The 13,363-nt window shown below is 40.1% G+C and overlaps 1 protein-coding gene across 5 annotated transcripts in view; it reads left to right on the top strand.

Annotated features, from left to right (window-relative positions):
- Positions 1 to 10,388, top strand: part of LOC126284136 (iron-sulfur clusters transporter ABCB7, mitochondrial-like) — a 75,325-nt gene extending 64,937 nt beyond the window's left edge. For all 5 annotated transcript variants that reach the window (XM_049982848.1, XM_049982849.1, XM_049982852.1 and 2 more), the window contains 2 exons: positions 9,105 to 9,310; positions 10,054 to 10,388. In XM_049982848.1, the coding sequence (XP_049838805.1) occupies positions 9,105 to 9,310; positions 10,054 to 10,090 (243 nt within the window). In that variant the 3' untranslated portion in view covers positions 10,091 to 10,388. The remainder of the gene's footprint in view (positions 1 to 9,104; positions 9,311 to 10,053) is intronic.
- Positions 10,389 to 13,363: the final 2,975 nt, after the last annotated feature.

Here is a 13,363-nt window from a genome sequence, read left to right as displayed (position 1 = left end):
TGAGCTGCCTAAGCTCATCTTTTAGCCAATGTGCCTGTTTCCTTCTCATTTTTCTAGTCTTTGAGAGAGCATATTTGTCAAATAAACAAGTATGTCAGTAAATACATAATGTTTGTCATTTATGCCTAGATATGGAATGTAAGTTGTCTCCAAATCTGTCTTTTTCACCCTGAGTACAAGTACATGTACACTGATGCATTTAAAATCTATGTACAGGCTGTTACAAAAAAGTACGGCCAAACTTTCAGGAAACATTCCTCACACACAAATAAAGAAAAGATGTTATATGGACATGTGTCCGGAAACACTTAATTTCCATGTTAGAGCTCATTTTAGTTTAGTCAGTATGTACTGTACTTCCTCGATTCACCACCAGTTGGCCCAATTGAAGGAAGGTAATGTTGACTTTGGTGCTTGTGTTGACATGTGATTCATTCCTCTACAGTACTAGCATCAAGTGGTTTTGCAGTCAGTGCAATGTTTACAAATGCGGAATTGGCAGATGCCCGTTTGATGTATGGATTAGCACGGGGCAATAGCCGTGGTGCGGTACGTTTGTATCTAGACAGATTTCCAGAACGAAGGTGTACCGACAGGAAGACATTCGAAGCAATTGATCGGCGTCTTATGGACCACTGAACATTCCAGCCTATGACTCGCGACTGGGGAAGACCTAGAATGACGAGGACACCTGCAATGGACGAAATTCTTCGTGCAGTTGACGATAACCCTAATGTCAGCGTCAGAAGTTGCTGCTGTACAAGGTAACATTGACCACGTCGCTGTATGGGGGAGAGCTACGGGAGAACCAGTTGTTTCCGTACCATGTACAGCATGTGCAGGCACTGTCAGCAGCTGATTGGCCTCCACGGGTACACTTCTGCGAATGGTTCATCCAACGATGTGTCAATCTTCATTTCAGTGCAAATGTTCGCTTTAAGGATGAGGCTTCATTCCAACGTGATCAAATTGTAAATTTTCACAATCAACATGTGTGATGTGTGGGCTGACGAGAGCACGTTATCATGATTTTATACGGGATACTCCACATGTGGTTCATGCACGATGGAGCTCCTGCACATTTCAGTCAAAGTGTTCATATGCTTCTCAACAACAGATTCGGTGACCGATGGATTGGTAGAGGCGGACCAATTCCATGGCCTCCACGCTCTCCTGACCTCAACCCTCTTATGATTAATTCTTGAAATAAGACTAATGGCAGCTCAGGAAATAGAAATTGCCTTTGTTTACTTTAAAAAAATCACATTTGATGCGGGAGACAGGTGACAACTTTTTGAGATGGGCAGAGAGAGAGAGAGAGAGAGAGAGAGAGAGAAAGAGAGAGAGATACGTAAAATGTAAGGACAAGAGAGTAGTGCTGAGACTGTATACAGAGGTGGTGACTTCGATAAAATGTAGAGAAAATCAAGAAGTTACTATGAGCTAAAAAGTGTTTCTGTTAGAGCACAAAAAAAGGCAAATATGGTCCTCTTTAAGAGACTCTGACAGAAAAATGGGGAACTAGCTGCCTCAGTCCTCTTTCCGCCTTCCTCACCAAAAACACATTCACACTATTTTTAGCTCGGAACATTGCAAATTTTGTTACCCAGTCTTCCTTTGCAGCAAAGCCTTCATAGTCAACATCTCCCTCTCACTGCCTTTGTCTGTGTGTCTTTCTCTCCCACTGTCTCCTGTCTGTCTCTCCTAGTATCAGTGTCCTCATCCCTCTCTCTTGCTCTTGTGTACCACAGTCTCTTCCTCTGACTCTTTCTCTCTCTGCCCCACTGTTTCAGTTCCATTGCCGCTGTCTTTCACTTCAGTCTCCATTGTCTCCTCTCCACATGTCTTTGGGGATGGTTTGCTCAGGGTTTTGACATCTATACCCGGAAACTTTAACTTGTGGTTATAGGGGGTGAGAATAAGTGGCATATTTTTTTTGTGCTGAAGTTCACTGCTTCGAGGGGGGGTAGGGGCTCCAAAGACCCTCTTCCCCCAAGCTCTTGTATAGTCCACACTCTACTCCTCTCTCTCTCTCTCATAACTATCTCCACTTTATTTGCTCTCATTACCATTATCTTCATCCATATCTCTCTATCTCTATCCCTCCCCCTCCCTCCCTCTCCTCCCCCCCACCCCCCTCCAAGAGGCACTGCCTCTGTCTTCACCGTCACTGTCTCCCTTTCAGCAAAAAAGAAGTGTGAATATGTTGAGGACATGTGGCATCAGGATAAAGTTGCATTATACCAATTACACTATAAAGTACAGGAATCATACCACACAATATCCACCAGTACATCAACGCAATACAGCTACTGAAATCTGTAACTATTGATACACGTTCAATTACCCGAAAGTTCCTAAATGCAATGTAACATATACCGTACAGTTAAAAGGAAGTCACACTTGATCAAGGTCCGCATCACTTTCCATTTTTAACCAGGAAATTATTATTATTATTATTATTATTATTATTATTATTATTATTATTATTATTATTATTATTATTATTATTATTAATGTTACTGGCAATAATTTACATGCTTGTATGTGTGCTTGCCTCCTCAGTGAACAAAGGAAATAGGAAATGCCACTAGATCCTATTCCAAGGAAGTGATACTCCGGATTTACACCTCATCACGGCAAGAATGAGACAAATAAGTAGAGACGTACAAGAAGACAGCCAAAGCAAACATAGAAAAAATGTACTGAAGAAATAAATCACTGCTGTTTCGATGTAGAGCTCTTAACAACGTATTTAAACATAAAAGTAATATTCTGTTTGAACCTGGAAAAAAATAAACAAAAAAGATAGGTGGAAAGAATACATTGAACTACATGCTTGAAATGCTAGAGAGGATTCAGATTACATAAGCCCAATGGAAAAAGTGGAAAATATTAATAGGACCGCCAGTTATGAGGTTAGAATTCAACAGTGCTTTAAACAGCTTGGACAATTAAAGTGATGGGAACATGTAACATTCCCGCTGATGGAGATTTGATGAGAGAACAGCTGTAAAAATGTGTGTGTGTGTGTTTGTTTTATTAGCATGGAATACCTCAGAAAGCAAGTGCCAGTGATAGTTTAAATTATAGAATCTTGGCATTACGAAGCCATGCTTCAAAAATTGTACTCAGCATAAGGAAAATTGTAATGCTGAAGCTAACCAACATGTAGAAGAAACCAATTCAGATTTTAAAAAGGGAAAAGGAAACAGCAAACCTATAATAGCACTAAAAATGATATTAGCTTAGCAAGCTACCAAGATGAACAGGAAAATGCATGCCAGGTTCATTGAGCTAGAGAGCTTTGATAAAGAGGACTTGAAAATACTGTTTAGAAAACAGTAAAACTGGAATTAAATGGAGAGATAAAGAGATTGATTCTCAATATATTTAAGAACCAAACTACAGAAATAGATGTTTATGGCACTACGAAAGAGCCTAGGATGAGAAGAGACATCTGACGAGGGGATCTCTCTCTCTCCCTCTCTCTCTCCCCCTCCCCTTCCCCCCCCCTTATCCTTTATTTATACAAACAATGAAAAGCAGCACCTAAGAGGTCAGAATTAATGGCAAACAAATAAATTTACTGGTGATATAATGGTCGACATGGACTGAAAGTTAAAATACCTTGCATACCACAAACTAAAAATAAAGACAAACAAAACTAAAATACTGGTGACAGATAAATCAAACAAGTGAGGGCAAACATTAAGATAGGAAATACACCCCTGTGCAGTGTTGGGGATTAGGATAGACCAGTAGTTATTCCTCGCCTGTCGTAAGAGGTGACTAAAACGAATTTTATACCTTGTGAAGCTTTTTAAGTTGATGACTCACCTACTATTAGGACACCCACCAGTTTTAGCTCATTTCACAGCCTTTCCCTCATTTGCTTTACTTATGGTTCTCTTTTAGTGTTTGACCTCACTTTCCTTAATTTCTCATAAGAGTGGGCCATTTGGGGAAGGATACCTTACATGGTATACAATCCATTCACCTTTAAGACCTTCTGCACCTGCTGTTGGAGTGGACATTTGTTCACACCAAAAATCCAGGGTGATAGCCATTTCATTACCTGGGGAATCATAATGTACCCTCATAGACGTAGCCGCCTGACAATGTGGGGAATGCAGTGCTGATGTCTGAGCTATAACACCCCTGCGTATATGTGGGAGTAGGTGTCTGTCCAATGTGGGGTACCTTGACTCATAATGGTTACTATGGCCAGGTAGACATTTCCATGGCGGGGTGGTCTTTATGGGAAGAGCCTCTAATGTGGTTGAGTAGCACCAGGGCAGTTCACCTGTACTGGTCCTGGCATGGCCATCTCAGCAGACAGAAAGTAAGATTTTAATGCAGAGGCTTAGAGCTCCATGGCATTTCCATTTTGGTCAAGAGAGGGATGAGAGTTGACGTAAGAGAGCTGGAGATGAACAGTTCGTGGTGTTCTTCAGAACTGACCAAGAATCTTCCGCAGCAACAATGAAGCCACTGTTTTTCATTGAAAAGACAGGATAGGTCTGTAAATGTGCTGCAATAGAGAAAATGAGAAATGGATCTTAGTTAAGCATTCAAAGTTTTGATCAACAAACCACAGGGACTTCAGGACTGTGACAAACTTGAAGATGTACCAGTTAGCTTCTCTCCTCATAACAAGTTCAACAGGATTCAAGGCGTCATCTTCCATTAGGACCTAAAACTGCAAAGAGGTGCGGAACTGCATGCTAACCTAGAGTGGTGTGGAGTACATTTTGTTCATTGCATTCAGAGAGAATCTAAGGATAGTAGGGTGGACACTCAAGCTTTCATCCTATCCTTCAATGGAAATGTTTTACCTGAGAAATTGTAGGTAGTGCTGTATAGGTAAGATGACAGACTTTATTTTCATAGTCTTATGAGATAATTATACATCAGAGGTTTGGACATGTCATTCCGTTGTGCTGAAGATGCCACTTGTTGGGTGTCTGTAAGGACAATCCATGAGTGCAGTCCTGCCCAGAATTTCGCCCCCTCTTATTCACTGATGTGTACTGTTTTTAAAAGGGAGAAGAAAATCCAGGAATATACATCATGACTTCCTGTTTTATGCTAAAAAAAGTTTAATCTACTTTCTCCAATTGATATGACACCAAACTTAGACTTTTCAAAATTTGTTAAAATCCTCACTTAGTGCGATTAACATGATCTCAAACAGCAACTTCTGGCCTTAACTGCATGTCAGTGCTTCTTTTTCAGGGATATCGGTTCCTTTGACACCCAAATCCAACAGCACCTGTGTTAACCAACCCATCAATGCCGCCTCCTCCAACATCATCAGAGAAGAGGACATTTGGCAAGATGTCACTCTGACATTTTCAATGAGCAAGTGTCACTAACCTATTACCTAATTACCCCTAGACATATTTCAGTACCCCCAGACAGGTCGAAACCATGGTCACAAGCTGGTGGAACTAGTGGAACAGTTGCCTCCACTCTTCCTCCTACTGGGGGATTTCAGTGCACACAGTTCACTGTGGGGCAATGAAGCCACATTTGGCAGGAGTCAAATAATAGAACAGTTAATTTCCACACTGGGCATCTGCCTACTTAACATTAGAGTTGAAATGCATTTTAGTACAGCCCATGGATCATACTCAGCAGTAGATCTCATGATCTGCAGCTCAAGCATCTCACCCTCGATCTGGCGATATGTCCATGTTGACCTCTGTGATAGCGACTACTTTCTTATTACTCTCTCAAACCACCAAGCAATGAAATGTGCATCATGTTGGTCACTTTGGAAAGGTAGTGTTGGTAACAGTTTGTATCATCTATGAGAGGCCATACCCTGTCGGCTCAAGCTTTGACTGAACTCTGCTACCCACTGTCTACAGTAGTGTAGTTACTGGCATCCCCCTCAACGGTGAGATCTATAAGGATCCCGCAGTCACTACTGAATGTTTTGCCAAAGTGTTTGCATGCAGTAACTACTGACCAGGAAATGCCTTGCAGAGTTGGAACTACTTGTCCTGTGTACAAGGCCTTGAATCATACAATATTGTTTAGTGAATGGGAGTTTGGCAGCACCTTAGTGAAATGTGCCAACACAGTCCCAGGACCCAAAAAAAAAAAATAAAATAAAAAATAAATCCATACTCAGACTCTTAAACACCTTAGCAGCAATAGCATAAAACATGTCCTCAAGTTTGCGGGGAAGGAGAGTTTCTCTTCGAATGGTGTATGGTATTATTATTCCTATTCTGAAACCAGGAAAAGACACTCAAAATTTGTCTAATCATTGACCACTGTCTCTAATGAACATGGTGTAAATTGAAACTTCCTGGCAGATTAAAACTGTGTGCCCGACCGAGACTCGAACTCGGGACCTTTGCCTTTCGCGGGCAAGTGCTCTACCAACTGAGCTACCGAAGCACGACTCACGTCCGGTACTCACAGCTTTACTTCTGCCAGTATCCGTCTCCTACCTTCCAAACTTAAATTATTTGAAAGAATGGTCAGCAGACTACTGTGTTGGTGCCTGGGAGCTAGTGGACATTATCAGTCTCAAAGTGGCTTTCAGGTACTCATGTCCACTACAGACCAACCGATTCATCTGAAATTCTGCAGTATGCAATGCTTATGTGCAACGCCAACACTTGATAACATTGTTTTTTGATCTGCAAAATGTCTATGACATCACCTGGTGTCTTCATGTTGTCTGCTCTGCATGAGTAGGGCTTCTGGGGTTGCTTACCTTTTTTTATCCAAAATTTCCTTTCCTTCAGACTCAGTTCTGTATAGGTTGTACTACCCTCAACAGCCAATACATACAGGAAACTGGGATCATTCAGGACAAGTTTTGAGCGTAATCCTAGTCACCATCACCATCACCATCAGTGGTATTGTGACTGCAGTGGAATCCATTGTCTTACTGTCACTGTATGTGGACAATCTTTGCCTGTATTACAGCTCTACATCGTTGCACACCACAGATCATGTGCAGGAGGCCGTACAGGAAGTACATAACTGGGCCTTGAATTATGGATATGTTTCCTCTCATGAAACCTCATGCCTTGCACTTCTGTAGACTCAGGACTGTGCACCCACATCCAGAACTTAAAACTTGGCAACCAGTTACTAGAAGTTCTGAAACTATCAGATTTTTAGGCCTTATTTGAAAATAAGTTAAAGTACTTACCACGTATATGCCAGTTTAAGATAAATTGTACGAGGAAACTTAACATCGTCAGATGTCTTAGCAGCTCTCCTGGGGTGCAGACAGCACGGTTTTTATGCGACTCTATATAACTCAGTAGTGAGCTTGGAAGACACTGTCCACAACAGTGTTGTGCATTTGGCAACTGGAGCTTTCAGTACAAGCCCTCTAGTGGGTATCCCACCACTGAGGGTCAGATGACAGCAACACTTGGCAAACTAGATGGTGACAATCTGTCAGATGCCTACCCATTGTGTTATTTGACCCTGTTTCATAACCAACCATTCACACTGTTTACAAATCAGACAAACATGGGTGGACCAGCTGGAGAACAATTGGAAGGTCTTTCTGGGACCTCCAGTTGCCTCAACTTGTCTATGTTCCAAGAGTTCTGTCTCAGCACCACCCTGGGACGTGTACACAGTCCAGTGATTCAGATGGATTAGTTTTGTGGCACTAAGAAAAATGCTGATGTCTGTTTCTTTCGGTTTTCTGTGACTGCCCAAATTCGATAGGTCTCTAAAAGGACAGATAGTCAGTAACAGGGTTGGTTATAGTTTCATCAATGTAAGGGGCATGAGAAGTATTCTCTGCTGAGTATGGTGTTGGGTCACCATGTAATGGGCTTTGCAGTAGATGAAAACTCTTTTCACAAAGATCTTCTTGGTTTGTAGAGTGTCCATGAGCTGCTTACGGGGCAAATCACTGTGGTACCCCACAAATGTTTTGGTTGCTGACATCAAAGACTTATTAGTTAACCTTCACAGCACAGGAATATCACAGTAACATCCATCTGGACACTAACCACCTGGTATTCCAGGAAATGAACTCACCGCCAAATTAGCAGCTGCAGGAGATAAATTTGGACTCGGAGTACTGGGAACAGACCCGATTGCAACTGTTACATCAGAGACCAATCACGAGGGACTATCAGGTGTGACATACTTTTCTCCGCACCTCTCAGAAAAATGCCATCAAAGTAAGTCGATTGCTTATCAGCCACTCCAGATTAATCCACAAGTTTCATTTGGATCAAGAGGACTCCCCTCAATGTAACTGTGGTAGTCTGCTCATGGTAGCCCATCTCCTCGCAGTGTGTGCCCTACTGAATGACCTGAGAAGAGTTTCAACCTGTCACCTCGCTATCACAGATACTTGCAGACAGTGGGATAGCATCTCACAAAGAGTCGTGCGCTTCCTGAAGGAAAGTGGAATAAAATGTAATGTATTTCAACATTCAGTGGAGAGGACAAATGTGGGGGAGCAACTCTCACTGACCTCAAATTGCTCGACCCCCCCCCCCCCCCCCCCTCCTCCGCCTACATTGTCGTGAATTTAAAAATTTTTCTGTACATTTTTATTTATCTAACTGTTTGAAGATTACAGAGCTAATTAGCTTATTTTCCCCACCCTGTTTTGATCTTTCTTGGGGTATCCTCTGATGACCAGTATCACTTTTAGCTGCCTAGATTTCATATTTCTTCTAACCATGTGACTTAAATTTACTGTTATGTGTAGGTTTTCAACCACGACAACATGTACGCAAACCAAAGAGCTTTTAGTTCTCCTTTTCTCGTTGCATACAACTTTAATGAAATTCCAGTGTAGTGAGGGACTGATAACCAAGATGTTTAATCCTTTTAAACCATTGTATTTGTTGTCTAATCCCACTCCCTCCCAAACCAGCCAGAAAGGAAACAAGACTTTGAATATAAATTCTGTGGTTACATGTACCATGGCAATAAAGTAAGGTGGTACAAAGTTTGTGTAAAAAGAGAGGGAAATTGAGGCCTGTTGTAGATATTGTGTAAATATATTATTTTTATATTTCATATGACCCATGATTTCTCCAGTAACATTGATAACATGTCTGTAACACAATAATGTAATTGCCAATATGTTTCAGAACATCCTCGATGCCTTAAAACGTGCTACCAGTGGTCGCACATCAATCTGCATTGCACACAGACTCTCTACAGTCATGGACGCAGATGAAATCCTAGTTTTAAGTGGAGGCCGTGTTGTGGAACGTGGCACACACGCCCAGCTTCTGTCGAGGGCAGATTCACATTATGCTCGCATGTGGGCTGTGCAACAAGACAATGGACTGGGGTACGCAATCCAAAACAATACTTATCCTGTCAGGTTTCCACTACAGTGCTACCTGAAAGCTTTTGCAGATAGTAATCTTAGATTTCAGATCCTACAAATCTAAGTCAGCATATTTACAACATAACACTACAGGACAGAAAACCAGCCAGTTATGAATTACTTTTCTTTTCCTACAATCTTGTGACTGGTCTGATGTGAACTGCTACAAAGTCCTCTTCTGTGCCAATCTCATCATCTCAAATTAGCACTTGCATGTAATGTTCTCAAGTATTTGTTGGATATGTTCCAATATCTGTCTTGCCTTACAATTTTCACCCTCTACATTGCCCTCAAGTACCATCGAAGTTAATCCTTGATATCTTAACACACGTCCTCATTCTGTCCCTTTTCCTTGCCAGTGTTTTTTCTTATTGGTCCATCCAATTTTCAATGGTGTTATGTAGAACCACATTTAAAACACTTTGATCCTCTTCTCTTCCAAAAACCCACAGTCCATAATTCACTTTCATACAATGCTGTGTTCCCAAGTATACATTCTTTGAAAGTTCTTCCTCAAATTGGGGCCGATGTTTGATATTAGTAGACTTTGTCCTCTGTGGCTGTGCTAGTAGGCTTTTGATGTCTTCTTTGCTTTGTCTATAATATGTTGTTTTGCTTCCAAGGTAGCACTTTTCCTTCACTTAGTTTACTTCGTTATCCTCAGTTTGAAAGAGAAATATAATGAACATTCTTTTCTTTTGCAGGACGGAGTTGCGGGCAAAAATAGCATCCAAAAACTAGAAGTGAAGTTTTGAAACTAATGTGCCAACCCAACCCAATGCAATTTACAGGTGTGTGTGTGTGTGTGTGTGTGTGTGTGTGTGTGTGTGTGTGTGTGTGTGTGAGAATCAAGTCTGTATGAAATGAGTATAATTTTCGATCAATTAAGATTTAGTGACACAGTGGTGGTCTGCGGAGATACCTTCTAGCTGTATCTGAGCAATGTTCTATTTTGTAACTATTTCTTGTATAAATTATTGTGTTGTCAGATATGGTTAATTTAGAGGTGTGAATGACAGAAATATACAGGTACATGAAATTTTTCAAGTATTAGTCATTAACCAGTCTTCAGCAGAGGAAAATGTGAAGAGTGCAGTGAAAGTGGAGATACCTTCTAGCTGTAGCTGAGCAATGTTCTATACATGAGAAACTGGGAATTAGAAATTTAAGTCCAAAAGCTTGAGACTTAGTGTTTCAAATGGTCATGAATTGATTTCTGTCTTGTCAGTCAGTAACTGCTTATGTATGATACTTTCATACCAAAGTTCATTATTGTTTGTAGTCATTATTAACACTCACTACACCATCCTGTGTGTATGATAAGTCTTCTGCCTGGAGTAATATGAAAAGAACTCGCAACATTATTTACAGAATGTCTGTGGAAGAATTATACCGAACTGAAACCACAAGAAAGGCAAGATAAAATAATAGATAGGTCTATCAGCTTATTTCCGTAATGTACAGGATCATCAATAAAGTCAACTCCAACTGCATAGAAAAACACTGGATTTTAACCAACCAAAGGAGCACAGTACACTTATCACAATGGAAAGTTATGAAGAAAATTATAGAATGGAGCAGTGAGTATGAATTTATAGATTTTGAGAAGGCAATTCACTCCATTTCATCAGAAACTGTGCTAATAACATTCTATTACACATAAGTTTGTAGACTTAATAATATATACATCAATGCAGCAAGTTCCATATTGCCAAGACTTTTCTCAGCAGTTTTCAGAACTTCAAAGGAATACATGTTTATAAAACATTTCTGAACCACTTACATATTGCCAATAGCATTTACCTTTAGTCCAGATAAACTTAAATAATGAATGGAATAATATAATGGAGCACATTTCAGAGTAGGGATGAAAATAAGTATCAGTACTGCTAAAACATGAAGGGGCAGGCTTTTAAGATTTTAAAAGTTATGGTGAGTCAGAAACTGGCGCACACACATTGGTTTACGGTAAGTGTTTAAAGAAACAGTGTTATGAAAAAATTGAAAAGTCTTGCCAAGGTTTATGTTGGATGAATTTTAGGGTTTCGGAAAAGGCCTATCTTAGCAGCAATGCCTTGAATCACATTAACTTTTGGCAATCTGTCATCTTCAGAAAACCCTGTACATTTGGTTTACAAAATTTTGTCATGGTTGTGCTTCTGTCAGTATCAAATTTCACAAAGATTGACAAAGGAGGGGGCTGGTGAGATGATGCTGTAGGTAATACAACTGAAGAGCTTCAGCACACGAAATGCCACAATGACAGTAGTACATTCGATTTTTCATGAACTGTTTTTCATTGTGACATGGCCAGCGGTCATCCAGCACATCAATTTATTATTTGTCTGCTTAACACTGAATTTATTTTATCATTGCTCATAATTATCTGATGTATTGTGTCTCCTTTTATTTCACATAAAAACTGCATGGACAACAATATTATTCACACCAGAATCTGCTGAATACTTCCAATACAATATTGTCAAAACTGGTTCAGAATCTGGCAAAATTAAAATTATGTGTATTTTAAAGACAAATATTTTGAGAAACAAAATGATGTGAGTAAACAACTTTTTTTTTTGAAATCTTCAAAGTCAGCCCTTGTGATGTATAATTAACACAGCAAAAGGAAAACAGCATGCATTAATGATGAAATCAAAAACCGAGTTGAAGTTACGCATTTAGCTTAGCTGAAGATGTGGCCAGATGGACAGGAGAGTAAAAATGGTCTGTAGTGCTTTTGGTATATTGAATAGTTCTCAAAAAGTCTCTGAAATTATGCAATCAGTGTGTGGTACCATTTTTGAGACTTGGGTGCAAAGAGAGAGAGAGAGAGAGAGAGAGAGAGAGAGAGAGAGAGAGAGAGAGAGAGAGAACTTTTCAATGTGAGAACTATTCATACAGAGTGAGTGAGAGATGCATATTGAGAATTAATAGGGGAGAGAGATTAAAAAGACATAATTATGCCGAATGAGAGACAAATGGATATGGCAGAATGTAAATACTTGACACATAAAGGAGGCTACATGCCAAATAGCAGACATGTTTTCAACAACAGGTGGACCAAAAGAGAAAGAAAGCTCGCTAGACTGCTCATGAATAGAGAGCGCTCAGCTGGGCTACGGTAGTGTGGATGGAGGAGAACAGTGAGTATGAAGAGGGGTTGAGGGTGGGTAGCAATTTGCTGGCTACAGGCGGGGCGGTATATTCGAGGGAGGGAGGTCGGAATGGATTTCCCAGTTGAAAATACACTTTTCTGGATGAAAACTCAGTTCTTTCTGTGTTAAGTGACAAGAACTTCCCAGCACTTTCGGAAATGAAACCCAGGCAAAAGGCAATAAGTTCCATAAAGATATTTGGTGAGCGGCAACATCTACACTGCATATTTTCGAATTACAAAAGTATAGACACAAATTTCATCAAGTACAGCATGGTAGTTTCAGAAGCACTGGAATCTAGTTTGTGACGTGCTTTTGTCAGTCAATTATAGCTCATGTCACGTGATCTCACCAGCCAATGACAGCAGATACTCGGAGCATAGGACACGTAATGTAGTGAGCCTATAGCATCATTGTTAAGGAGTGTGAAAACACAAATAAGAAAAGATAATGGTTTAAATTAATGTGTGCATCTAGCTACGAGGAAAGTTGAGCTTTCATATATAAAACTGATCATCAAAATGTTTTTGCTGTTTTCTGCCCAAAAGTGTGTTAGGCAGGATCCTAAGAGCATAACTTACATTGCAGCAGCTGAATAGTTCTGATGACCACGATTATGAATTTCATTGTTGTGCAATGAACATTTTGTTAAGTTACCTGGCTGAGTACTTGTTCCGTCAAGCACTTAATTTTCCACATAAAAGCCAATTACTTGTCAAATTTCTCAAAAACTCACTTTGCACTTTCTTTTGGAAGATAATTATACTTTTTGCCATCATTATTGCATACATTGTAATCTATGAAACAACTAAAATAAATGACAAACTAACCTTGGTCTTTATTAGTGTGTGTTATC

This window comes from Schistocerca gregaria, chromosome 8 (genome assembly GCF_023897955.1).
Source record: "Schistocerca gregaria isolate iqSchGreg1 chromosome 8, iqSchGreg1.2, whole genome shotgun sequence".
NCBI classification, from domain to species: Eukaryota; Metazoa; Arthropoda; class Insecta; order Orthoptera; family Acrididae; genus Schistocerca; species Schistocerca gregaria.
This window is presented reverse-complemented; position numbering and strand designations above follow the sequence as displayed.